The sequence below is a fragment of the Monocercomonoides exilis genome, assembly GCF_001643675.1.
Source record: "Monocercomonoides exilis strain PA203 chromosome Unknown scaffold44-821271, whole genome shotgun sequence".
Classification (NCBI taxonomy): domain Eukaryota; phylum Preaxostyla; order Oxymonadida; family Polymastigidae; genus Monocercomonoides; species Monocercomonoides exilis.
The window spans coordinates 371,526-399,255 of NW_027150589.1; the positions used below are offsets into that span (position 1 = coordinate 371,526).

General features: G+C 44.5%; 6 protein-coding genes across 6 annotated transcripts; 2 read left to right on the top strand and 4 right to left on the bottom strand.

Moving 5' to 3' along the window:
* Positions 1–80: 80 nt before the first annotated feature.
* MONOS_14379fu18049 (uncharacterized protein) lies at positions 81–7,606 on the bottom strand (the record flags this gene model as incomplete). The annotated part of the gene is made up of 1 exon (XM_067867177.1): positions 81–7,606. One exon carries the CDS (start codon positions 7,604–7,606, stop codon positions 677–679), a length of 6,930 nt encoding a protein of 2,309 aa, XP_067721929.1. The 3' UTR covers positions 81–676.
* Positions 7,607–8,656: 1,050 nt separating this feature from the next.
* Positions 8,657–11,045, bottom strand: MONOS_18050 (uncharacterized protein; the record flags this gene model as incomplete). Its single annotated transcript, XM_067871030.1, has 3 exons — positions 8,657–8,990; positions 9,068–9,266; positions 9,344–11,045. 3 exons carry the CDS (start codon positions 11,043–11,045, stop codon positions 8,657–8,659), a joined length of 2,235 nt encoding a protein of 744 aa, XP_067721930.1.
* Positions 11,046–11,270: 225 nt separating this feature from the next.
* Positions 11,271–15,318, bottom strand: MONOS_18051 (uncharacterized protein; the record flags this gene model as incomplete). Its single annotated transcript, XM_067871031.1, has 7 exons — positions 11,271–12,060; positions 12,140–12,568; positions 12,628–13,391; positions 13,747–14,265; positions 14,429–14,811; positions 14,858–15,112; positions 15,195–15,318. The coding sequence occupies 7 exons, from the start codon at positions 15,316–15,318 to the stop codon at positions 11,271–11,273; spliced, it is 3,264 nt and encodes a 1,087-aa protein (XP_067721931.1).
* An 801-nt stretch (positions 15,319–16,119) lies between these two features.
* On the top strand, positions 16,120–16,437 carry MONOS_18052 (uncharacterized protein; the record flags this gene model as incomplete). The annotated part of the gene is made up of 1 exon (XM_067871032.1): positions 16,120–16,437. One exon carries the CDS (start codon positions 16,120–16,122, stop codon positions 16,435–16,437), a length of 318 nt encoding a protein of 105 aa, XP_067721932.1.
* A 1,387-nt stretch (positions 16,438–17,824) lies between these two features.
* MONOS_18053 (putative Lecithin:cholesterol acyltransferase) lies at positions 17,825–19,910 on the bottom strand (the record flags this gene model as incomplete). Its single annotated transcript, XM_067871033.1, has 2 exons — positions 17,825–19,695; positions 19,850–19,910. 2 exons carry the CDS (start codon positions 19,908–19,910, stop codon positions 17,825–17,827), a joined length of 1,932 nt encoding a protein of 643 aa, XP_067721933.1.
* Positions 19,911–24,312: 4,402 nt separating this feature from the next.
* On the top strand, positions 24,313–27,203 carry MONOS_14373 (putative phospholipase A1; the record flags this gene model as incomplete). The annotated part of the gene is made up of 3 exons (XM_067867171.1): positions 24,313–24,370; positions 24,421–24,646; positions 24,754–27,203. The coding sequence occupies 3 exons, from the start codon at positions 24,313–24,315 to the stop codon at positions 26,726–26,728; spliced, it is 2,259 nt and encodes a 752-aa protein (XP_067721934.1). The 3' UTR covers positions 26,729–27,203.
* Positions 27,204–27,730: the final 527 nt, after the last annotated feature.

Consider the following 27,730-nt stretch of genomic DNA (forward strand, 5'->3'; position numbering starts at 1 on the left):
GGATGATGCGTATCATATCCTTTTTCTCATTTGCCTTTGAAATCTCAACTTTTTTTGCAAAGTGAATAAAGACGCTTGATAAACAACAAGCATTGTTTGAAGAGAAAATTATCTCTTTGAAGGCATCTGCACAAACATAGAAATAAAAGTTGCATAACATGCATATCAATCCATCAGCCATTCCAAAAGATAGAAAAAAAAAAATTTAAGAAAGTTTCATCAAACACGAAAAACAGCCAATTTGCTCTGAACACAATCCAACATTACAGAAGATGGAAGAGTGATTTTGTAATAAATATATAAACATACAGAAGCAAAATAAAAATGGAAAAAATGTAAAAATGAAATTATAATACGCATCTAACAATCACAGCAACAATCCCACCATCTCCACAAGCACTTTTTGCTCAAATGCACACTTTTCGTTTTTGAGCAAACTGTTTAAAAAAAGAATAACGCAAATACATATTTTCCAAAAACAGATAAAAAAATAAAATCCAAAAAAACAAAGAATACATATATATCACCCTTTTTTTCAGGGCAACCACTGGTAATGCAGCTGCTCTGATATTTCCATTCCACCAACAAAACACTTATTCAAAGCAACCTCATCCATATTTATTCATCCATATTTCCTTCATTTCCTCTTTCTGCTCGCCTTCATTCCCATTCCAAACTATTTCAAACTGCAACTGCTGCTGGTGCTTCCCTCATCTTTATCATCCTCATTATTCTCATTATCCTGCCCATTCGCTTCGCAATACATCAACGACTGAATCGCAACTGCATCCGAAACTGTCATGACAACCGCTTCTTTCGGAAAGCGCCCAAGAAACTCCCGCTTCAAATCTCCCAATGTCGGCCGCAGCCCTGCCTCACCCGACAGGCACTCCTTCACCACCTCTTCAAGGCTCGACTGCTCTTCCCCCATCCTCGGCCTCTCCCCACGAACAATCTTGTCTCCTGCAATCGCTGCCTCATACTCCCCAAACGGAATCTCCAGCGTCAGAATCTCCCACAGCATCATCCCAATCGAGAATGCCACTGAGCTCTTTGTTGCTCCCATCTTCCTGTTCATCTGCAGCTCTGGTGCCTTCCACCTCATACACTCCTTCCAGTTGTCTGGCTCATCCTCAAACGCTGATGAGGGCAGAGAGTCACTATCATCATCATCTTCATCATCATCATCACTTTCAGATGTCACAACAGTTGAGGAAGATATGGAGGATGAGTCTGAGTCATCATCTGACGAGCAGTCCGAATGCATCACAATACAGATCACCATGTGTTCTGAGAATAGAACAATGTGCGGACTCAGATTGGAAAGAGAGGAAAGCGATACTTCCATTTCGTCAAATGAATGAAGTGCAAGATTAGCCACCCAGAACAGGATCTGGGCAGCTGTTTGCTCTCTTTGCTGAAGAGTGCCAATCGCCATCTCTTTCTTCTCATTCCTTCCATGCAGCAGCATGAACAATGAATCCCTCAAGTCCACAATCAGCTTCTCATGAGGAGATGAACAGGCCATTGCATCCACCAGATTCGACATCGATGAGGTGGTCGGACACAGATCTTCCCCTCGAACAAACGTGGTTTCTGTGTCTGTGGATGAGATGGATGGAGATGGTATTCTCTTCCTCATCTCTTCTTCTTCTTCTTTCTCCAATGCCCATTCAGGAATCTTGTCTGAATCCTTTCCAAGAATATATTCTGTCGATCCACTTTCAGACAACAAATACTCTGATGATTCCGAGTGTGCCATCGTCTTCACAAACACTCTCTTCTTTGCGTTCTCTTCGTTCTTCTTCTCTTCTCTCCTCCACTGCGCCTCTGGTGACATCTCCATCGTCACCATCTCAAACGCCTTCGGATCCTTCTTGATGTTGTCATTCACAATCTCTCTCAGATCTTTGTTCTCATTTTTCGCTTTTCTCCATCGAATGGCCAGAACAATGGATGCAATCAGTACAACCAATAATATCACGACCAACACAATCACAATCAACAACCAATAAGATTTCCCTTCTTTTCCTCCTTCAACAATTCTTTCATTTCCATTCGCCTGACTTTCACTTGCATTCTTCAGAATGAATGAATTTGTTGATGAAGGAGATTCTGCATTTCCAAACAAAATATGCACACTCACCTCAACATCATTTCCACAACTGCTGATGAGATCTTTTCCCACACTCCCTTCAACTTCTCTTTCTGACAAAAACCCATTTGAATCAAAATTATAATGATCAATCTCTTTCTCCTCTCCTTTTCTCTTCACAACTGAGAATGACAGATTGCATGGAGCAAGAAGCATTCCTTTGAATGTCAGCTCCATTCTATCTGTCTCCTCTTTTGCTTCCACACTCTCCAGAACAGGAATGAAGAATGATGAATCTCTCTCTGAAGCAATCCCTTCAAAATTGCACCCTTCATTCAACATCCAAAGTGATGTATTTCTTTCCCATCCATCTCCTCCTTTCAAACTCATCGCATTCAATGTTCCAGAATTAGAACAGATGATATTTCTTCTCAGTGATGGATATCCTTCAATTGAGGGATTGTTGTTCTCAAATCTTCCATCATTAACAGTTATTGTCCCTCCACTCATTGTTATTCCACCTTTTGGTGAATTCGAGATTGTTGTATCTTTCGTCAAAACAGAACTCTTCACAACATCCATAAGTGATCCATCCCATCTGCACATCTCTTCTTCCACATTCAAATCATGTTCGTCTCTTTCCTTTGAATTCCCATCAAAAATGCAACTGTCCATTTTCACATCCAAACAATCCTCCAATTTCATCAATTTTCCTTTTGCGGTGTTTGAACTGACTCCACCAATTGTGCAATTTGTCAACTGAATTGTCTTTTTCATTGACAGGCAACATATCAATAATTCTTCATTTCCCTCAACTGTGATATTTTCTGTGTAAAACTTTTCCATGTTTAATTGTCCACATTCATTAATATCTATCAGAGAAGTTTTAATTGTTGAATTGAATATCTCAAACAAATAAATCACTGATGAAAGTGATGATGATAGAGATAATGCTGATTCATGAAGAATGAGATTTGATATTGCGCATCCATCAAGTTGTAATTCTCCTTTTTCCATATTAATGATGTGAAATGGAATGTTTGCAAATTCTATATTTCCTTCTCCAGTTGATTGTTTTGAGGTGAATGAACAATTTATTATCTCAAGAATCCCTCCCTCTGGTGATATCAATGATTCATGTTGAGAAATGAAATTCGAATCAAACACAAAATTCACTCTCACCAACGAGACTGTTCCTGTTGTTGTTACCAATGTCTCTCTCATTCTTTCAATGTTTGATTTCACTTCAACTTCACACATCTCCCTGCTCTTCGAACTCAGACTCATTTCCTTCAAATTTATTTCTCTTCCAATCACACTCTCTGTGTCAACATACAATAGACTCACATAATCAGATGTCAGATGCACCAGCCCATGCTCAATTGAATCACATGGAAGTGTGTTTGTTCCACACTGTTTATCATTCGATCCATTCACACTGCTCACAATGATTGTGTCACTCTGATGGATCGTAATAAATCCAATAAGATCTGTGTCACCTGGATAATCACAACTATCAATTCCATAAATTGCATTGTAACGCGTATAATGACCTTCTCGAAGATCAAACTGAAATTGACTTTCATTGATCTGTGATGTGATGTTGAAACATTCAATGAAAATGTCATTCCCCACTCTTGCTGTATTTGAACTGAATTTCATTCCCATAAATGTGAAATTCAAATCCCCTCTTTCTTTTGTAACCAGATACACTCCTCCTCCTCTCCCTGAACTAAAACTGCAGCTGCATTGGCTGATTGTTGAGTCAATCATCTTCATTGATCCTGATGCACCCAATGTGAAGAATATTGCCCCTCCTTTTTCACTTGTTTCTGCTTTGTCTTCTGTGATGTTGCTCTCATTCACAACAAAACAAATCTTGTTCTCACTCTTCGACTCCAAAATGCTCGCTCCATTGCTACTTCTCTTCACTCCTGAAAATGACGAATTATCAATGTTAAGACTCATTTCTTCACCCGCTTCATTTATCTTTGTTGTTGATTCAGATCCTTTGATCAGAAGAAAACATCCTCCACTTTCATTCAACGATTCCACTCGAACATTCCTCAACTGGCAAGAAACTCCAACATCATGAATGACAAATATGCTGTTTCCAGCATTGCATGATTCCATCGACAAATCATTCACATCCACACTGCCTCCAATCACATCCACAAACACACAATCAAATCCATTGTTCACTCTTGCCTCTGAATGGAATGAACATCCAGTAATCACCAATTCTCCTCCTTTGTTTGAAATAATCGTTTTGGCTGAGTTGTCAAATCCAGTTGACAGTCGAAGTTGGATATTCGTCAATTCAAGATGATCATCATTTTCCATGAAATATTCCAGTTGACTTCCAACTGCCTTTTCAAAATTCAATATTGCTTTTGTATCTTCCTCTCCCATCTTTACGCCCTTTTTGATCTGATAATTGGAAATATTGAATGGATCTCGAATTGTTGTTGATCCTTCAATTTGAATTGTTTTCTTTCCATTCTCCTTTTCCATGTTTTCCATCCCTTTCCACATTGTTTTGCACGGTTCTTCTTCACTTCCACATCTTGCAACATCAAATCCTTCTGATGAGATAAATATCTCAAATGAGCTGTATGGAATCAGAAACATGAATAAATCTTTGTTTGAATGAAAATCATCACTCCCCACAAACAGAGTTTTATCATTTATCATTGATGAGTAATCAAATTTGAATGAGTCATTTGTCACAGAAGAATTAAAACCCTTTCCCAAAATGAACATGTTCTTTCCAAATTCTGCCTCATTCCCATCAAATACAAGTGTTTCTGATAACTCAAACATAGCATCTGCATCCGCCAATGAAAAGAACATTCCTCCTCCACATCCACTGCACTTGCACTGATTAAATGTTGTTGTTCCTCCGCTGCGTGATGTTGAATCTCCAATAAGAATCTTGCTCGATATTCCCTCCAATACAACCTTTATCCCTCCTCCATCTCCATTCAAACACTCACACCCTTTTATTGTTGTGTTCCACACCACAAATGTTTCTCCTTCCTTCACGCTTTTTGCCATCACCACACCATCTCCTTCTGTACGATTCACATTTCGAACTGTCACATTCCCAAGCAAACTTTCTCCTGATGCCGATCCTGTTGATAATGGTTCAGAGAACAAAGGTTGACTCATTTTCAAATTTTTGATCTCAACATCAATCATCTTCAACTGCCTCAGCGCCACTTCAAACACAGATGACGAGATTCCACTTCCTCCTGATGTCGAAGAGTCGATCACCACATCCACCAGCGAAAGAGTCCCGCTCCCCAGTGACACCACAAACACACTCGGCGATGAGCTTCTCATTGAGTTGTGATCGATCCCCACATGCCCCACCTCCAGTTGGCCAGTAGATATGCGAAACAGCGTTGTTGAAGAGGTTGAAAGAGAATTCGTCCCAATCACACTCACTGTCTTCCCTCTCCCTGTTATTGTTATCTTCTTTTCCCCAACACTGATTGTCGCCCCTTCACTTACATGCCTTCCACCAAGCACTGTGATTGTCGAGCTCAGCTGCGCCATGCTCGACCCCACTGCATGCCCCACGGTCTTGCAAGGTGCTGACTCACTCGTCCCACACAGATTGCTCGTGTCATTCCCACTCACTCCAACAAATAATAAATACCCCTCCTTCAGCCACTCCTTCTTTTCTGTAAGCTGAAACATCAAATATCCGTCAGAATAACACACTCTCTTCACGTCAGTATTCGTTGTGTAAGATTCATAGAATGGGCTGTTCAATGAAAAAAGAATCTTAGCATCTTGAAAATACATATCATGACCAAATGGAGTGGAAGTGGTTGTGCATCTGCAATAGTGGAAGAAGAAGAAATAACAATAAAGGTTGTTGGTCGGAGCTGTTGATTGAGATAGTTCAAAATCCAATCCTCCGCCAACTGATACTGCTGAGCACAAAATAAATTGGAGGCTCCTCATTTTGAATGCGTCCGGAACGGTAATACAACTCAACCCTCCGCCTCTTGAACCTGTAAGCGAGCATAAAGTGAATGAGCACTCAAACACACAAGCGCTCTCCCCTTTTCCACTTTCCGTTCCAATACAGGCAGATCCAGAAACATTAAAATTACTAAGATAAAGTCCTCCTCCATAGTTATTTGCTTTGCAACCCTGAAATTCACAGCCGCCGATCCTGACACACAAAGAAATCGAATAAATGTCAATTCCTCCGCCTTCGTGGTTCTGTGCTGTGCAACCGTTGAACGAAGTATTCTCGACCGTAATGGAATATATTTCATATGCTGTTATTGCTCCTCCACCATGATACGCATAGCAGTCGTTGAACGAGCAATGTTTTACAGAAAGTGTTCCTGATGACAGACTATACAAGTATATTGCCCCTCCATTTGAATCTCCATAAGAACTGCCTGGGTTTGTCCCGGTTGTATTTGACCCGTTCCACTCGCACCAGGTGAACGAATTCGCCCCATCGTCTGCTATCTGCTGTCTCCCTGGTTTCGATGGATCCCCCTCGCTCCCGCTGACTGCAACATTCCCTGATCGATAGCACCTGGCAAACGAGGTGTTCGAGGCAGCCAAGGATGATGAGGGGCTGTTGAGCGAGGGGACAATCCCTCCATCATACACATCCCACACCGATACAAATTCACACCCACTCATCAGAAATGATGTTTGGCCCAGCCCTTCACCCTGATGTGTTGTTTTCTGTGGATTTGTGGAGATGTTGAAGAATTCCAATTGGGAAAGAGAAACAAAGTGCGATGAGATGAATGGAGCTGAAGACACACAAAAAGATGAGAAATGAGAAGAACAAACAGAAATGTGGCATTTCTCTGGAATCTCTCCATCCACTGCTTTTGAAGAGAAAAGTGGAGGGAATATCTGTTCAGTCGAGGTTGAAGATGATCTGAGTGAAATGTTGGTGAACAATCCACAGCTCCCATCAAAATAAAATGGCGAAATCTCTTCGAGCACAGCAACCCAGCACCCGCAAATCACCACCTTGCTCCCCTTTTCAGCCCAAATAACATTTCTGTTCCCGCTCGTTTGCAGCCCCAATCCACTCCATGTTGCCGAAGAATTCTTCAATCTCCAGCATCCTTCTATTTCGCTCCCTTCTACCCCAAAAACGCCATTTCTGCCGCTTCCTCTGGTTGCATATGCCGAGTTATTATTTATCTCGCGTTTTCTTCCATTTTCTTTTCCGTCAGTTTCTTTCTCTTCATTGGGCTTTTCTTCATCAAAATCTTTCAATCCATTCGTTTTTTCATTTTCTTCTTCATTTTCTCTCCTTGCCCTCGTATCCACATATATATTGTTCGCATGCACTTCCCCAATAATTGTGCTCACCCCCTTGTGTGCTCCTGCAGGAATCATTTCAGTCTTTTCCCTCACTTTGCCCAACTTCCACTCCTCTCCCCATGCACCCCATCCTCCTTCCTGCAAGCACAATTCCGCTGCTAGCGCCGCAATACCCAATGCTATGATGCTCATCGCTGTATCAGCGTCAATTCCCCGATTTTTGTTTTCGCGATCTTTTTTGGTTATTATGCAAATGTGGATCCTCATGATTGCCCTTATGGGCTGTTCATCATTTAAAACGCGAATATCGAGGCAAATATGGAGGAGCAAGAGTTCAGCTGATTGGAGGGAGGGAAAAAAGATGAATGCTGCATTCCAGGAAGGATTGCTATTTTTCAAGTATTTGAGGAAAACAGAGGGACAGATAATTGTTCAAACGAAATCAAGAAATGACTTCAATTTGGATGAAGATGGGGGAAACAGCGCAATGGAGGAGAATTGCAGCGCAAGTGCAATGCAGCTTATGAAATGGCCAATGGATGCTTATTGGAGTTCTTTTGCGAGTTTTATTCATCTGAAAGGATTTGAAGCCTTGTGCCTCGCAAACCGAGCTGGAAGAATGAGTCTTTTTTTGATTCCTATATTTCGATTTATTAATTGCATTGGGATGTTGGACAGTGTTTTTGGTTGATATTGGCGTGTTTGGTCGTATTTTATGTTTTTACTCATCCCTGGCCCTTCTGAACAGAAGGAGCCTTTCCAAAAGGCGCACATGCAGCGGTGCAGAAAGAGCAGTTTTTTTCGTGTTTTTTGATGCGAACTTCTTCAGAAAAAAGGAAAAGAAAAAAAAAGCATCTGCAGCGAGGAAGAAAATGCACAGCTGAGCATGTCAGGAAGCGTGTTTTTGTGGCTTTTCTTTTTTTGTTCATATGTATTTTTGAAGCAGAAAAAACAAGCAAAAGAAAAAATACAAGCAATAATAAAGTTCTTTTTTTTTTTTCCCCACTTTGGATGGCTGCCTTTGAGCAAGTCCCAGAAGAATCAGCGCACGATGACGCATCTGCTCCTCTCCCTCTCTCTCTCTCTCTCACTTCGTCCAGCAAATGGCCGGTGACACTTCAGAAAGGCCATGCTTCGGAAGGGGTGCATGCAACACCCAGAGAGCAAGCATCGCCACACGCTCTGGCATTCCCTCCTTCTGCGTGTGCATGTGTGTGCGTGCAACACCACGTTCATTCATCCTCAGTCTGGCCATCCGAAGTGGAAGGCACGCGCAGCAGCAGACGCCCTGCCCATCTGCCCCAGCTGGCTCTGCAGCTCCCGCACACGCCCCAGCACCGCTGCATTCTCCTCCGCCTCCTTCCCTCCTCTGCACGCCCCTGCCTGCAGCAGCCCCAGGATCTCCCGCTCCAGCTCCTCTGCCCGCGCCACATCTGCGTCTGCCCCGTCCAGCACCTTCACCATCCCTGCCATCCCCGCCTCTCCGCCTCCTCCCCGCCTCTCCCTGCCTCCGTCCCTCCCATGCTCCATGCGGCTTCCTCCCTCCCTCGCCACCGCCTCCCAAAGGCACCCCCTGCTGCCCGAAAGCGGCTGCCACGCCCCACCTCCAAATACACACACCGCAGCACCCTCCGCCAACCCTCCCCACCACACACACCCTCGCACTCAGCCACAACCACTGGCACAACCCCTCCTCCTCCCTCCTTCCCTCCCACCCCCTTCTTCCTCTTTCTCACCACCTTCACATCCACAAGCCGATACCTCCCTCCCTCTTCTCCCCTCCCTTCCCCAGCCCTTCCCTCCTCTCCCCCACACAGCACCTGCCCGCCCCAAACAGCCCCTGCCACTTCCCCTGAATCCGGCTCAGCACATCCGATGGCGGCTCAGAAGAAGGGGCAGATGCCAAGTCCTGCGCCTCTGCTTCCAGACCGAAGCACGGCCTCAGCGATGCCCGAAACACAAGCACTGCCGAGCCTTGTGCTGTCTCCTCCTTCTCCTCCTCCTCCTCCTCCGCATCCTCCGCATCCTCCTCTGCCAACCCTTTCCTTTCTCGCTCCACTGCCTTCGCTATCGCAGATCTCGCATCCACCGACCACACCCACACCTCCAGCGACGAGTCAACCCCAATCACCACACATCGCCTCCTTCTTCCTCCCTCTTCCTCGTTTTCCTCGTTTTCCTCCTCTTCCTCCTCTTCCATTGTCTGCACAGACACCCAGCACAGCCGGCCCATCACAAACGGAACACAGACACGGCACCCGCTCCACGTCGACACCACGTGCACCACGCTCCTCCCCTCCCCCATCTCCTCCTCCAGCTCCTCTGATCCTCCTCCCCCTCCAGCCCACTCGCCCAAGCACTCCGCCTCCCACCCTTCCCTCCCGCTCTCCGCCTCCCACCCTCCCGGCGTCACCACACACGCCACCTCCGAGTTCGCTGCCACATAGAATGGCGGCAGCACAGGAAGCACGCTCCCTTTCCTCCCCCAACTGCCAATCCCCCAACTGCCAATCCTCCAATTGCCAATCCTGCAGCAGACACTTTTGCTCCCTTCTTTCCCCATATCTGCCTCTGCTTCTGCCTCTGTTTCTTCTGGTGCTGATGGAGCACATGAAGAAACCACCCCATTCAAGCAGCTCGCCCATCCAGTGCCCCGCCACCCGCCATACCATTCCACCGGAATCTTCCAAAGACCCACCAGCGGAGCAGACACCACAGCACACGACAGCACACACACAACCACCCCAGGCCCTCCCTCCCCGCCGCTTTCCTTCCCCAACCCCTCCGCTCCCTCCGCTCCTCCCCTCCCTGCCCCGCCACAGTGCAGCCCCAATCGCAGCCGCAGCCCGATTCCTGTGGCTGGGAAGCGCCCCTTCACCACATCCTCCCACATCCCATTTCCACGCCCCGCCCTGCTCTCCCACCTCCCTTCCTCCATCCTCTCCTCGCTCTCCCCCTCTGCTCCCCCGCCCTTCTCCAGAAACCGGATCTGCGGATTCAGCCCCAGCACAGCCTTCGCCACATCCGCAAAGCTCCCACACTCTCTCCCCACCTCCACCACCACCTCTCCCACACACACCTTCTCTGCTTCTGCCCCCAGCAAACCTTCCCCGCCTCTTCCTTTCCCTTCATTCCCTTCTGCATTGTCTGTCATTCCCTTTGTTGCTGTTGATGATATCTCCGAGTTCTCTGAAGATGAAGATGGTTCATCTGGCTGAGAAGCTCCTCTGCTGCCCTGTCCCTTCTGCCCCAACCCATCTCCCACTTCTTGCATCCCACCTGCTGGATGTGCCTGTGCAGATTGAGGAGCACACTCTGCCGTTGTCTGTGCTGATCTGTCGCTGTTTGCTCCATCTGTTTTTGTTTTGTCCTTGTCAACCTTGCCTCCTTGTCCATCCCCACATCCCTCGCTCCTCCCCTGCTGGCCCTGGCGCGCCAGCCATGCTCCTTTCGCATATCCCAGCACCCCGCCCTCTCCAAACAGCACACCCCCAGCCACATTCACAAGCGACGCCAGCTCCCCCATTTCTGCCTTCTGCGCCTCCACCTTCCCCGCCAGCCCGCCACACTCCTCCCGCAGCCGCTCCATCACCCGCTCCTGCTGCACATAATACCCCTGCCACACGTCCATCCCCCCGCTCCTTGTGCTGCCCTCCCTGCTTGTGCCCCTTCTGCCCCGTCCCCTGCTTCCCACTCACCCGCCGCACCAGCATCCCCCTCCCCACCGGCTCCACCACCCCGCTCCCCTCCACTTTCCACTCTTCTCCCTTCACCCTTTTCTCTCCCTCTCTCCCCCTTCCCTTCCCTTCAATCCTCCTCTTCCTCTTCCTCATCCTCATCATCTTCTCCTTCACCCTCATCGCTTCCTCCTCCATTTCCCTTTCTCATCTCCTTCCTCTTTCCCCTTCACTCTCCACACAACCTCCTCCTCTCCCCTTCTTTTCCCCCTCTTTTCCCTCTGCTCCTTCCTCTGCTTCTCCCTCCGCCTTCGCTCCTCACACCGCAGCTCCTCTGTCGCCTCTGACACCCCAATCCGCACCATCAGCTCAATCACCCGCCGAATCTTCTCCTTCTCCTTCTCCTTCTCCCTCTCCCTCTGCTCCACACCCTCCCAGCTCCGCTCTTCCCTCAAATTTTTCTCCCCTGTACTTTTCTCCCTTGCTCCTCTTCCATCCTCCTCCATCGCCTCCCGCTCTCCCAAGTCCCTCAAATAGCTCAATCCTGAAACCGATTCGCAACCCGTTCTTCTCCAAGTGCTTCCCTCATCCTCTGCTCGTGGCTCACCCCCTTTCTGTGCATCAATGGCTGTGTCTGTGAAAGTGCCTGTGGTTGCGGTTGTGGTTGTGGTTGCGGTGCTGGTTGTATTTGCTTCGCCACCCTTGCTCCAATCGCAAATCCCAATCGGAATTGGCGCAATCCTCTTCTTGACACGCGATGCCCCTCCTCCCAAAACTACAATCCCTGGCTGCTCCTCCTCTGCTGCTGCTCCACCCCCCATCGCACTCGCCTCAACCCCTTTCTCCCCCTCTCCTCCTCGCTTGTCCTCTTCTCTGCAAATCTGCTTCTCCCTCCCTCGCTCTCCTCTCCACTCCCTCCAGCATTCTCCACCCCACCCATATCCCCAAGGCACCCACCGCTCCAGCCGGCTGAACCCAGTTCTTCACTCCCACCTTGCGGCTGTGGCTGTGGTTGAGAAGGCTTTTGAGATTGCGCCTGCGCCAGAACCAGCGGGGCATCGTCCACAGCTGGATAGATCGCATCCTCGAAGTCGTACTGCCTTCTGAACAACCGAAACTCCTCTTCCCCGCTCTCCCGCTCCTCCCTTGCCCCTTCTTCGCAAAGTCCCATCCAATCGTGCCCCGATCCAGAAGCACTTCCTCTTCTTCCTCTTCCTCTTCCCCATATTCCCCCTCTTCTTCCTCTTCTTCTATTTCTCTCGTCCAGTCATCATGCTCTGTGCTCTCACTCCCCTCTTCTGTCCCACTCTCCCTTTCTCTCCCATCCAACTCTCCCACCTCTCCTCTTTCTCCTCTTTCCTTCTCACCCCTCTCTTCCTCCTCCTTATTCGCCTCCTCCTCTCCTCCCTCTCTCTCTCCCTCATCCGCCCTTCCCACTCCCGCCGCCGCTTCTCCCGCCGCTCTGCCTGGCTCTTCCCTGTCTCAAACAGAATCACAATCATTTCTCCTTTCATCGTCACGCACACGCACACACACCATCTCCTCCCCTTTCTTTCCTCCCCTTTCCCCTCCTTCTCCTTTTCTTCTCCATTCCGCCCCAGCTCTGTCTCCGTCTCCATCGGTGGATGGCTCCAGCTCACATCCGAAGGCTGCTGCCCAGAAATCTGCTGCACAATCAGAAACGGCCCATTCCGCTTCTCCCTCTGCCTCCCCCTCTGCCTCCCTCCCCTCCCAAAAATGTCCAGCTCGTCTGTCCGATAGAACGACACCATCGAGTCTGTCCCTGCCACTGCAAAGCACTGATGGTAATCACACTCCCAATCCCTTCCCCCATTTCCTTTCTTATCTTTATTTCCTTTATTTCCTCTTCCCTTCCCCCTCCTTCTCCCCCTCCCCACCGACACAAAATAGCTCGGGCAGAATCGGCAGATCGTGATCGGAAGAACATGCCCCCCAACACACCCCACCGGCACAAGCACCCCCAGCCTCAGCACCCCGCTCAGCCCAATCACCCTCTGCCTCACCCCTGCTCCAACGCTCCTTCCACCCATCCCCTCTCCTCCCGGCATTATTGTTGTCCTCGTTGTTAAGGGCGATCCCTGCTCCCATCCTCCTTCTTCTCCTCTCCTCCTAAGCTTCCATCTCTCTTCCTTCTCCTCCTCCCGCACCCACTCGTCCTCCCACACATACAGCCTTCTGCTCTCTCCCTTCTCTCCCTTCTCTTCTTCATCCTTGCTCCTCTCCCCAAGTGAAGTGTGCGAGGTGTGTGAAGTGTACGAAGTGCCTGTGTATTCCTCGCCCTTCTCACACCCCCCATCCACCACATACACCCCCGCCGTGTGGTACTCTGCATCGATCCCACGCTCCCGCCCCTTCCCATCCTTTCTCCCCTCTCTTCCTCTCTTCCGCTTCTTCCGCTCCTTCTGCTCCTTCTGCTCCTTCTCCCTCCCAAGTACTTCTTCATCCGCTCTCTCCACTTTCTCCTCAATTCCTCTTCTTCCTTCTCTTCCTTCTCTTCCTTCTCTTCCTTCTCTTCCTTCTCTTCCTCTCCCCTGCACGTCTCTGTCTCATCTTCTGTCTTACAATCTCCATCGCCAGCACTATCAGAAGAAGAAGAAGAAGAAATGGATGATGATGATGATGATGATGATGAACCCTGTTCCCCACCAACAACACAACTTCCTGCCTGCCCACATGAGTCTCCTTCCCTGTTCCCCAAACCCAAAGGAACTCCTGCCTCATCTTCCTTTCCTTCTCCTGATTTCGCCTCCTCATTCTCTGCCTCAGCGCCTTTCTCCCTTTGCCCCTCTTCTCCAGGCCCCTGCCCCTTCCTCCCATCCCCCAACAAATCTCTCTTCCTCCCAACTGTGCTGTTGTTGCTCCACGTCCATTTGTAATTTCAGCCCCAGGAATGGGTCCAGATGTGTGTGTCGGCTGCCTGCTCTGAGCATCTGCCTTCTCCTCTATCTCTCCCTCTTCCCCGTCTCCATCCAACTGCGGAATCACAAATGACCCCACTTCTGCTTCTGCCTCTGCCTCTGCCTCTGCCTCTGCCTCTGCCTCTGCCTCTGCCTCTGCCTCTGCCTCTTCTTCCTCTTCTTCTTCCTCATCCTCATCCTCATCCTCATCCTCTTGTTCTTCCTCCACCAGCCGCCTGTCCACCTTCCCCTTCGCCTTCTCCCCAAACACCCCTACCACAATCCTCCCGTCCACTCGTCCAGCTGGCTTGCTGCCTTCCGCTAAGCTGCTCGCACTCACCCTCCAGCTCTTCTTCCCTTTATCCCCTTTTCTTCTTCTTCTTTTCTTCCCTTTCCTCTTCTCGCGCCCTTCTGCCTACCCCAACCCCAGGCCCAGACCCAGGCCCAGGCCCAGGCCCAGGCCAAGGCCAAGGGCCCAGCATCCGCAGCACCGCCCCGCTCTCCTTCTCCACCTCCAGGATCGCCCCGTCGCACTGCACAAACAGCCCGCCCAACCCGCTCACAATCCCCTTGCACCCCCCAGCTCCTCGCACACCGCACTCTTCCACCGCACTCTTATCCTCCCGCCCCGTACCCCACCCGCACACACTCCGCCCCGCCGCCACACACCGCTCCACCCGCATCACCTCCTCCACCCGCGGCACCCCCCAGCACACAATCCCCCCGTCCAGGTCGCACGAATACACCGCCTCCGACCCGCCCTCCCAGCACACCCCCGTCACGTCCCCGCGTGCCCTGCTGCCTGCTCCTGCGTAACTACCCGCACCCACCGCCAGTCCCGCGCATACCGCACCCCAGCGCCTCCTGCGCCTCTTCTGCCCTCAGCCCTCGCAGCCCCGACGCTGTCTCCTCCGCCGCCCGCACCACCACCGCCCCGCCGCCTCTGCCTCCACCGTCCCGCTCGGCGCCCAGATAAACACCGCCCCGTCCGACGTGCTGCACGACGCCAGATACGCCCCGTTCGGGAGAAAAACGCACACAGTTCACTGACCCCTCGTGCTCCTTCAGCGTCTGCACCGCCTTCCGCCGCCCCCGTCCGCCTCCTTTGCCCCGTCAATCACCGCCTCCGCGTCCCAGATGTCGATCCCTGCACCCCCCACACATCAGACAAGCAAAAACAAAAACTGCACACACATGGCCCTGCTGTCGCAAAGCACGAGTTGTCCGGGTGCACGTCCACCCCGTAAAACGGCGCCCCTTTGCTTCCCGAAGGCCGTACCGACCGCGGCATCAGCAGCTCCACGCTCATCGAATTACAAAAATTCAATATGTTCCATAATAATTTCGCTCCAGCAAATTAAAAATTGTTTTTGCAATGAACGGGCAATGAGGGGCCAAAATATAGCTTTCAGAAGCACTTTTGCGCATTGATTTTGTGCGCAATTTTCTTGGGTTCTCGCGCGTATGTGTGCAAGAGACGCCTGAGAATGCTTATTTTGTTTGTTTGTTTGTTTGTTTGTTTGTTTTGCCTGCCACGCGCGTTTTATGTGGATTGTTGGAGCCAGCAGGTGTTTTCATATAATGAAAATCGTTATTGGCAGTTGATTGCTTGTCTTCACCAAATGATCTTTTCTTTCGTGCTTGAAAGAAGAAAAATGGAAAAGCACAAATGGCAAAGATATTTTTTTCTGTTTGTGGTTGCTGCAACTCATTGCATGCAGTCGGGGGGTGCAACGAAAACGCGCGTGTGTGGGGATGCTTTTGCCTCCGCGATTTTGTGATATTTCAGCGAAGCTGTGGAAAACGACCGAGCAAGCGTTGATGCAGCGCCAGCACCAGCGACAGGGCAAAACTCCTTTTTCCAATGGAGCGCATGAGCATGAGCATGAGCATGCACCAGCTGTGCATCGAAGAGATGGTGGTGGAGGGAGAGTGAAAGGCGACGAGGTTGCAGAGGAATTGAGGAGCCGCTGAGCAGCGATTGATGCGAGGGAGAAACGGGAGGCACTGCTTCAAGGGATGCAGCTGACGCAGATGATGCGGCTGATGTGGTTGCAAGTGCATTTGTGAGCAGACGCAGGAACTGTCTTGTTGTTGTGGAGCGAGCGCAATGGGGATGGGAAAAGAAAGGGGATTTGCCTTTGCAGGTGCCTTTGTGATTGCATGGGGTTGTGGGCATGGAGAAGGCTTGCACAAGGAAGAAAGTGGACGGGAATCGCTGAGAGCGCGAGGTTGTGTTTCACTGGGTGCTTTGGGCTCATTTGCGAAAAGGAGGGAAGAGGAGTCGTTGATGTTGGCGTTGGTGTTGGCATTGGTGTTGGCATTGATGTTGGCATTGATGTTGGGGAAGGATGCATTTGGGATAAGGACTAATTTGAGGCAGTTGGGGTCGAGAAAGGGAAGGGTTTATGTGATGGAAGAACAATGACAGCAAGGATGGTGGGCGTGGTTGTGGTTGTGGAGCAGAAGGCAGGCAAAATGATGTGTTTTGTGGGTCAGCTGAGTTTGGGAGAGAATGAGAACGTGCTATTTTTGAAAAGAAGGCATTTTTTTCTTTGTTGTGGTTGTGGTTGTGTCTGCAAGAGTTGCGAAAGAGAGGAGTTCATCGTTTGATTGTTTTGAATGGGGATTGGAAAGAGTCATGGTCTGTTGAGAAAACAGCTTGTTTTTGAGAAATATCTTTTCTTTGAGGCAGTGATGTTTTGTGTTTGTTAAAGTTATTGATTTATTTTTTTTATCATTTTCTGTTTTTTTCTATTTTTTTTAAGGTGTTGTTGCTGGGTGTGGAGTGTGCTTGTTTGAGTGTTTTTTTTTTTTTTTTTTTTTTTTTTTTTTTTTTTTTTTTTTTTTTTTTTCGGGAAAGTGGAGAGCAAATAGAGAAGAGAACGAAAGAGATGGTGAGAGCCTTTGTCGGGGAATGTTGTTCAGTTTTGTGGTTGGGGGAGGAGCGGGGTTTGTTGCCTCTCCAAAGCCAGCGCTGAATGAAAGTTTGAGTGTTGAACTGATTTTTCTGTGTTTGTTTTGGTGGCCTTCTTGAAGTGGAGAATGTGAAGTGAGAAAATATTGTTGTTTTTTTGTTTTTATTTTTTATTATTTGAGCCATCAGCAGCTGCACGTTGAGTTGTTTCTTGTGCTCCTTCTTTGGAGGCAAAAAGGCAATGGGCAGCATGCATTGAAAATGGAAGTGGGAGAAGCGCCAGGGGCACAAGGCCTTGGCTGCCCAACCATCTTTCCCGCATCCTCTTTTCGGAATGGCTGAGGCACAGAACGAGTTTCCTTCATTTCTTTTCATTTTTTATTTATTTATTTATTATTTTTTTTTTTTTTCAGATTGAAAAAAAATTATTTGATTTTTTGTTTTTTTTAAATGTTTTTTCCATCAGCATTCACAAAAAATAGAAAAGAAAAGAAAAATGAAAAAGAGTTTTCAATCAACAAATAAACGCACAAACAAAAAATATACATCCATTTCTCTTTCCTCTTTCCTCTTTCAAAAGGAAAAACAAACAAAAACAAACAAAAACAAACAAAATAAATCTGGTGTTTTTCGAAATGACAAATGACTATTTCATGAATAAACAAAATAAACTCGAAAATGTTCTTCCCCATCACTCCCACATCGCACGTTCCCATCCGGCTTCCCAGAGCATCCTTCTCTCCTGTCTCCTCAAACCCTAATTCAATGGGCCAGCTGCCTCTGACCCAACCACCACTCCCTCCCCCTCCTCCTTTCTCTCCCCCTCCTCCCCTCAGCTCCCTCTCTCAGAACACCGAAGGATACGGCATCGGCAGCCCCAGGATCGCCGAAATGATGTTCATGCACCGCTTGTCCCACAGGATGTTCGTGTGCACCGCCCGCGCAGCTCAAACCGCGCTGCTGCATCCAGCATGTCGTTCGCTGCCGAAAACGCTGGCACCGTCCTGTCTCCGTCCACAACCGTAAATCTCCGATGCGCATTCAGAATCATCTCCCGCGTCACACCCGCAAACGCTGCATCCTCTGTAAAACACGAAAACGAACTCGGCACTTTCGCCTGTGCTGCCGAGTGCAATCTCGATGAATCGGCTGATGAATTTGACAAAGAAGAGGAAGAAGAAGAAGAAGTTGTTGTTGTTGTTGTTGTTGTTGTTGTTGAAAGGGATGATGATGATGATGATGATGATGCATTTGGTGGAGACGAGCATTGCTTCGCCACAGGCTCATCTGGCTCGTGCTTGCTGTTCAGCATCTTTTGGTCGATATCGATGAGGCAGTCCCAGTCCGTCGGCTGCCCAGTCCCAAAGATGTTGAACAGGTCGATCCCCAGCGACCGCAGAGAAAGCGGCAGCGACCAGAAATATCTGATGTGCCCAACAATCTCCTCCTGCGTGAACGGTGGCTCCCAGATATGCGGGTATGTCTGCTTGTGCAGATACACATACAGATCCGACAGGCGCTTCATGCGGCGCGGAAGCCCCGAAGGCTCCGACGAGCTCGTGGGCTGCAGACGGCTTGTTGACGGCGGAGACTCCGAATCTGAGGCCCTGGGCGGCGCACGAGCCGAAGAGGAAGGCAGAGGCACAGCAGAAGGCGGCTGTGCACAGGGCAGGCACGACGACTTCCCGGCTTTTGCCGGGGGAGGAAGAGGGTGATGCAGGTGGAACAGCGTGTGGCGCTCCGAGACACGGAAGTTGGGCGAGGAAACATAGGAAAGGTGCTTGAGCGCCCCATTACGGCAGGAGGGCGAGCACGAGTCTGCAAAGAACTTGGAGAGCGGAGGCTCATCCAGCGTGTTCAGTCGAAACTGGGGCGGCAAGGCAAAAGAAGAAGCGCGCACTGGAGGGACAAAATTTCGGCTGTCGAGGATTGGCGAGCGGTGCTGCGCCGAAGAAACCTGAAGCGGCGCATATTCCCAAAAAAGCGGTTCTATTTGCGATGTATTTGCATCTGAGGGAGGAAGCGACGAAAGATTTGATGATGGCTTAACCTGCTTAGGAGGCTGCATGTATCTGTCAAACACCTCTCTTTCAGAGGAAATACTTCTTCCAGAACCTTCAGTCGTCAATGAATCATTCAATAATGTCTTCGTTTCCTTTTCTCTTAAAGATTTTTCAAGGTCTTCGTTTTCCGTTGATGTTTCTTGTGCCACTGTAACAATTTGCGACGAAGATGATTCGGCTTCGCTGACACTTTCATCAGTATCTGCGTCCCAGCATATTCCTTCCTCGTCCACATGATAGGAAAACCATAATCTTTTTGACCATTTTGGTGTTTGGCCTTCTCCTTTTGTCTGAACACGTATTCCAATCTTTGGAGAAAATGGCACATTTTCAGGCTGCACAAACCAGTATGTTCCGAGCGTTGAAATAGAAAGACTTTGCATGGAAGATGCTTTCATAAATATTGACGGCATGCCCAAAGCGTAGCCATTCAGAAAAGCAGTAAGATGCCTTCCTGCCCCAAGAAACGGGCATGCAAGGGCTATCCATTTATTGATTCTTGAAGACGCAAACAACGGATGCAACTGGAGAAATAGACGAAACAGCTGGCCGCCCAGCGAATGAGTTATAATTGTAACTTTCTGTTTCCCGCAAGCCTCATAAGCTTCGTCAATTCTGTTTACAAGTCCTTGCTCTGTTGAAAAAAGTGTTCCTTCTTCCCTCCAATCATAAGGAAAGCCCCAGAGGTTAATTCCAGGCTTATACCCTTGAGATTTAAGCATTACAATAATATCATGAAAATAAGAATTATATCTATTTGTCAAGAAGCCAATAAAATAAAAAATTCCATTAAATATGTGGAGGAAAGGATTGCAGAGGATAAAACTTCACAAAAAGTGTATGCACCAAATTATTCATACCGGTGGGGAACGGGCGTGCGCGGAAACAATTCGTCGCAAGCTTCAAGTCCATAATTGCCATCAGGAACAAAAACACGATAATTTTTATTATTTCCTACATAAGATAAGGTGTCGCAATTCAGTTTCCCAAGCATATATTTATGCATTTTTGTGTCAGCTGAAAAAATAGTTGGCCATAACTTTACTGTTTCCCAATTCTCTTTATTTCTTGCTTTTATTACACTTCCTGAAAACAACAGCGTTAAAAGCAAATTGTGCTGAAACTTCAAAAATTACCTCCACATCCTGGTATCAAAATTACAGAAGGGCGCACTTTAGCTGTTGTTTTTTTCATCCAGTAAGCATCAGTTTATTTTGCGTTGTTTTCCATAATATTATAATACTTCATAAAAGAAAATTTTTTTGAATTTGATATTATTTAAAATGATATTATAAGTATGCATGTATTTATTCTGTCCATAGAAAGCATGTTATTAAAGCAACGCAAAACAAGAATAAACGAAAATAATCATTATATCCAATAAATTCAAAAGTCTTCACGTTAACACAAATATTGAAAATAAAATATCAAAAATATTAATGTGCATATGATATTAATGAATATATTTTAATAAAATTGAAAATAAAAACGATAAAGTTTATGGAAATTTTTTGAAAATAAAAAGCTACAGCACTGGGTTTTCCAGGCGGTCACCCATCCAAGTACTAACCCAGCGTTGGCCGCTTAACTTCGGAGGTCTGAAGGGATCCGGTGCGTATGACCAACTATGGCCGTAGCTCGAATATGCGAATCTTCTCTTGCCTTTTATAATACTCTTTTGCTATTAATTTTCAAATTTATATTAATTTTTCCAAAATTACACCAAAAATAATTCAAATTCGAAAATAATAGTTTAATTTCGAATAAAAAATTTGACAGTATTTTTCTAAACCCGTGTGACGTGATGAAGATTTTGACTTCACGTCCGTCAGTATTGATTTTTCGCGTCAGTGGTTTTTTTTTTTTTTTTTTTTTTTTTTTTTTTTTTTTTTTTTTTTTTGTGAGTTCTCTTTGAATGTATTCAACTTTGATTTCCACCATAATTTTTGATAAAAACAATAAATTTAAAAATAAAATAAAATAAATTATTAGATTTTTTTGAGATTTTGCGAATAATCTTTATTAATAAACATTAGTGACGTGAATATTTTTGATGAGTCCGTCAGAATTGAAATTTCTCACGTCAGTGGTCATAACGTCACACAGGTTTAATTTTTTCCATTTCATGATGATGGATTTCAGTAAATAATATGTTGTTATTCAATTTACAATAAACCATTATTCTTGAATAAACATTGATATGAAAAACAAGTCTATTTTATAAAGATTTTTTAATTAAAAATAGTTGTGACTCTGCTGTCGTATATAAAGAATATCATTCACACAACAAAAAATATTCGACCGGAAATTGAATAATGTTAAATCATCTCTTTAGAATAAATTTAGTTATTATTTTCAGTTTCAAATATAGGGTCATATTTTTAAAGAACTCAGTTTTTATTAGATTCTAAATATTTTTTCCCCTTATATTACTTCAAATAGAAACTTGTGTTCGATGAGAATAATTTTAAAACAAATGATATATTATTGAAGGTTGCATGATAAATTTTTTGAAAATTAATTCTTCAAAAGAAAGATCTGAATTTTTTAAGTTTCATTTATTGATCAATGTTTTGCTCGTTTTCCACGAGCTTTTGACGATGAGTATTTTCAAACTCGCATTGTTTTTTAACTTTTCTTTCTAACATTTTTCGTTATTTAATAACTTTAGAAACTCTTTTTTTCACTGGTTTTCACACCTCACATTTTTGAATTAAACTCAAATACACCATTTATTATTCAAATTTGGTGAACTAATTATTCGAACTTGGTAAACTAATTATTCAAAATTAATAAAATTGAGTATTTTTTGAAAAAGTTATTTGTGAAAAATTGGTTTTGGCTGAATATCAGAATGTGATTTAAATATTATATATTGTCAATATTAAAAATGCAGATGAGAAATTGAATCTCTGTTATTATTATTTGTGAACAAACATGATATTTTTTGATTTTTCAGAAAAAATCATCATCATGGAAATCCGATAATTCTCAAATGATTTCAGCACACAATGTTGGATTACATATTGTTTTATCCAAATATATTATTTGCATTAAAATATGTTCAAAAGATCAACAAAAAACAAATGAAAAATTCTGAAAGCACATGAATAGATTTGTCTACATTTTTTTGAAAAGTTCCTTTTGTTTATTTTCCAAATAAAGAAAAAATTTCATATTTCGATCATATTTCCATCATATTTATGTTCCCACTCAAAAATATTCGCTGTTATGAAAAATAAATCTTTCTGATGTTATTATTACCATTTGAGTGAAGTTTCGTGAGTGGGAACATAAATATGATGGAAATATGATCGAAATATGAAATTTTTTCTTTATTTGGAAAATAAACAAAAGGAACTTTTCAAAAAAATGTAGACAAATCTATTCATGTGCTTTCAGAATTTTTCATTTGTTTTTTGTTGATCTTTTGAACATATTTTAATGCAAATAATATATTTGGATAAAACAATATGTAATCCAACATTGTGTGCTGAAATCATTTGAGAATTATCGGATTTCCATGATGATGATTTTTTCTGAAAAATCAAAAAATATCATGTTTGTTCACAAATAATAATAACAGAGATTCAATTTCTCATCTGCATTTTTAATATTGACAATATATAATATTTAAATCACATTCTGATATTCAGCCAAAAACCAATTTTTCACAAATAACTTTTTTTCAAAAAATACTCAATTTTATTAATTTTGAATAATTAGTTTACCAAGTTCGAATAATTAGTTCACCAAATTTGAATAATAAATGGTGTATTTGAGTTTAATTCAAAAAATGTGAGGTGTGAAAACCAGTGAAAAAAAAGAGTTTCTAAAGTTATTAAATAACGAAAAATGTTAGAAAGAAAAGTTAAAAAACAATGCGAGTTTGAAAAATACTCATCGTCAAAAGCTCGTGGAAAAACGAGCAAAACATTGATCAATAAATGAAACTTAAAAAAATTCAGATCTTTCTTTTGAAGAATTAATTTTCAAAAAAATTTATCATGCAACCTTTCAATAATATATCATTTGTTTTAAAATTATTCTCATCGAACACAAGTTTCTATTTGAAGTAATATAAGGGGGAAAAAATATTTAGAATCTAATAAAAAACTGAGTTCTTTTAAAAATATGACCCTATATTTGAAACTGAAAATAATAACTAAATTTATTCTAAAGAGATGATTTAACATTATTCAATTTCCGGTCGAATATTTTTTGTTGTGTGAATGATATTCTTTATATACGACAGCAGAGTCACAACTATTTTTAATTAAAAAATCTTTATAAAATAGACTTGTTTTTTCATATCAATGTTTATTCAAGAATAATGGTTTATTGTAAATTGAATAACAACATATTATTTACTGAAATCCATCATCATGAAATGGAAAAAATTAAACCTGTGTGACGTTATGACCACTGACGTGAGAAATTTCAATTCTGACGGACTCATCAAAAATATTCACGTCACTAATGTTTATTAATAAAGATTATTCGCAAAATCTCAAAAAAAAATCTAATAATTTATTTTATTTTATTTTTAAATTTATTGTTTTTATCAAAAAATTATGGTGGAAATCAAAGTTGAATACATTCAAAGAGAACTCACGCAAAAAAAAAAAAAAAAAAAAAAAAAAAAAAAAAAAAAAAAACCACTGACGCGAAAAATCAATACTGACGGACGTGAAGTCAAAATCTTCATCACGTCACACGGGTTTAGAAAAAATACTGTCAAATTTTTTATTCGAAATTAAACTATTATTTTTCGAATTTGAATTATTTTTGGTGTAATTTTGGAAAAATTAATATAAATTTGAAAATTAATAGCAAAAGAGTATTATAAAAGGCAAGAGAAGATTCGCATATTCGAGCTACGGCCATAGTTGGTCATACGCACCGGATCCCTTCAGACCTCCGAAGTTAAGCGGCCAACGCTGGGTTAGTACTTGGATGGGTGACCGCCTGGAAAAACCCAGTGCTGTAGCTTTTTTATTTTCAAAAAATTTCCATAAACTTTATCGTTTTTATTTTCAATTTTATTAAAATATATTCATTAATATCATATGCACATTAATATTTTTGATATTTTATTTTTCAATATTTGTGTTAACGTGAAGACTTTTGAATTTATTGGATATAATGATTATTTTCGTTTATTCTTGTTTTGCGTTGCTTTAATAACATGCTTTCTATGGACAGAATAAATACATGCATACTTATAATATCATTTTAAATAATATCAAATTCAAAAAAATTTTCTTTTATGAAGTATTATAATATTATGGAAAACAACGCAAAATAAACTGATGCTTACTGGATGAAAAAAACAACAGCTAAAGTGCGCCCTTCTGTAATTTTGATACCAGGATGTGGAGGTAATTTTTGAAGTTTCAGCACAATTTGCTTTTAACGCTGTTGTTTTCAGGAAGTGTAATAAAAGCAAGAAATAAAGAGAATTGGGAAACAGTAAAGTTATGGCCAACTATTTTTTCAGCTGACACAAAAATGCATAAATATATGCTTGGGAAACTGAATTGCGACACCTTATCTTATGTAGGAAATAATAAAAATTATCGTGTTTTTGTTCCTGATGGCAATTATGGACTTGAAGCTTGCGACGAATTGTTTCCGCGCACGCCCGTTCCCCACCGGTATGAATAATTTGGTGCATACACTTTTTGTGAAGTTTTATCCTCTGCAATCCTTTCCTCCACATATTTAATGGAATTTTTTATTTTATTGGCTTCTTGACAAATAGATATAATTCTTATTTTCATGATATTATTGTAATGCTTAAATCTCAAGGGTATAAGCCTGGAATTAACCTCTGGGGCTTTCCTTATGATTGGAGGGAAGAAGGAACACTTTTTTCAACAGAGCAAGGACTTGTAAACAGAATTGACGAAGCTTATGAGGCTTGCGGGAAACAGAAAGTTACAATTATAACTCATTCGCTGGGCGGCCAGCTGTTTCGTCTATTTCTCCAGTTGCATCCGTTGTTTGCGTCTTCAAGAATCAATAAATGGATAGCCCTTGCATGCCCGTTTCTTGGGGCAGGAAGGCATCTTACTGCTTTTCTGAATGGCTACGCTTTGGGCATGCCGTCAATATTTATGAAAGCATCTTCCATGCAAAGTCTTTCTATTTCAACGCTCGGAACATACTGGTTTGTGCAGCCTGAAAATGTGCCATTTTCTCCAAAGATTGGAATACGTGTTCAGACAAAAGGAGAAGGCCAAACACCAAAATGGTCAAAAAGATTATGGTTTTCCTATCATGTGGACGAGGAAGGAATATGCTGGGACGCAGATACTGATGAAAGTGTCAGCGAAGCCGAATCATCTTCGTCGCAAATTGTTACAGTGGCACAAGAAACATCAACGGAAAACGAAGACCTTGAAAAATCTTTAAGAGAAAAGGAAACGAAGACATTATTGAATGATTCATTGACGACTGAAGGTTCTGGAAGAAGTATTTCCTCTGAAAGAGAGGTGTTTGACAGATACATGCAGCCTCCTAAGCAGGTTAAGCCATCATCAAATCTTTCGTCGCTTCCTCCCTCAGATGCAAATACATCGCAAATAGAACCGCTTTTTTGGGAATATGCGCCGCTTCAGGTTTCTTCGGCGCAGCACCGCTCGCCAATCCTCGACAGCCGAAATTTTGTCCCTCCAGTGCGCGCTTCTTCTTTTGCCTTGCCGCCCCAGTTTCGACTGAACACGCTGGATGAGCCTCCGCTCTCCAAGTTCTTTGCAGACTCGTGCTCGCCCTCCTGCCGTAATGGGGCGCTCAAGCACCTTTCCTATGTTTCCTCGCCCAACTTCCGTGTCTCGGAGCGCCACACGCTGTTCCACCTGCATCACCCTCTTCCTCCCCCGGCAAAAGCCGGGAAGTCGTCGTGCCTGCCCTGTGCACAGCCGCCTTCTGCTGTGCCTCTGCCTTCCTCTTCGGCTCGTGCGCCGCCCAGGGCCTCAGATTCGGAGTCTCCGCCGTCAACAAGCCGTCTGCAGCCCACGAGCTCGTCGGAGCCTTCGGGGCTTCCGCGCCGCATGAAGCGCCTGTCGGATCTGTATGTGTATCTGCACAAGCAGACATACCCGCATATCTGGGAGCCACCGTTCACGCAGGAGGAGATTGTTGGGCACATCAGATATTTCTGGTCGCTGCCGCTTTCTCTGCGGTCGCTGGGGATCGACCTGTTCAACATCTTTGGGACTGGGCAGCCGACGGACTGGGACTGCCTCATCGATATCGACCAAAAGATGCTGAACAGCAAGCACGAGCCAGATGAGCCTGTGGCGAAGCAATGCTCGTCTCCACCAAATGCATCATCATCATCATCATCATCATCCCTTTCAACAACAACAACAACAACAACAACAACAACAACTTCTTCTTCTTCTTCCTCTTCTTTGTCAAATTCATCAGCCGATTCATCGAGATTGCACTCGGCAGCACAGGCGAAAGTGCCGAGTTCGTTTTCGTGTTTTACAGAGGATGCAGCGTTTGCGGGTGTGACGCGGGAGATGATTCTGAATGCGCATCGGAGATTTACGGTTGTGGACGGAGACAGGACGGTGCCAGCGTTTTCGGCAGCGAACGACATGCTGGATGCAGCAGCGCGGTTTGAGCTGCGCGGGGCGGTGCACACGAACATCCTGTGGGACAAGCGGTGCATGAACATCATTTCGGCGATCCTGGGGCTGCCGATGCCGTATCCTTCGGTGTTCTGAGAGAGGGAGCTGAGGGGAGGAGGGGGAGAGAAAGGAGGAGGGGGAGGGAGTGGTGGTTGGGTCAGAGGCAGCTGGCCCATTGAATTAGGGTTTGAGGAGACAGGAGAGAAGGATGCTCTGGGAAGCCGGATGGGAACGTGCGATGTGGGAGTGATGGGGAAGAACATTTTCGAGTTTATTTTGTTTATTCATGAAATAGTCATTTGTCATTTCGAAAAAAACACCAGATTTATTTTGTTTGTTTTTGTTTGTTTTTGTTTGTTTTTCCTTTTGAAAGAGGAAAGAGGAAAGAGAAATGGATGTATATTTTTTGTTTGTGCGTTTATTTGTTGATTGAAAACTCTTTTTTCATTTTTTCTTTTCTTTTCTATTTTTTGTGAATGCTGATGGAAAAAACATTTAAAAAAAACAAAAAATCAAATAATTTTTTTTCAATCTGAAAAAAAAAAAAAATAATAAATAAATAAATAAAAAATGAAAAGAAATGAAGGAAACTCGTTCTGTGCCTCAGCCATTCCGAAAAGAGGATGCGGGAAAGATGGTTGGGCAGCCAAGGCCTTGTGCCCCTGGCGCTTCTCCCACTTCCATTTTCAATGCATGCTGCCCATTGCCTTTTTGCCTCCAAAGAAGGAGCACAAGAAACAACTCAACGTGCAGCTGCTGATGGCTCAAATAATAAAAAATAAAAACAAAAAAACAACAATATTTTCTCACTTCACATTCTCCACTTCAAGAAGGCCACCAAAACAAACACAGAAAAATCAGTTCAACACTCAAACTTTCATTCAGCGCTGGCTTTGGAGAGGCAACAAACCCCGCTCCTCCCCCAACCACAAAACTGAACAACATTCCCCGACAAAGGCTCTCACCATCTCTTTCGTTCTCTTCTCTATTTGCTCTCCACTTTCCCGAAAAAAAAAAAAAAAAAAAAAAAAAAAAAAAAAAAAAAAAAAAACACTCAAACAAGCACACTCCACACCCAGCAACAACACCTTAAAAAAA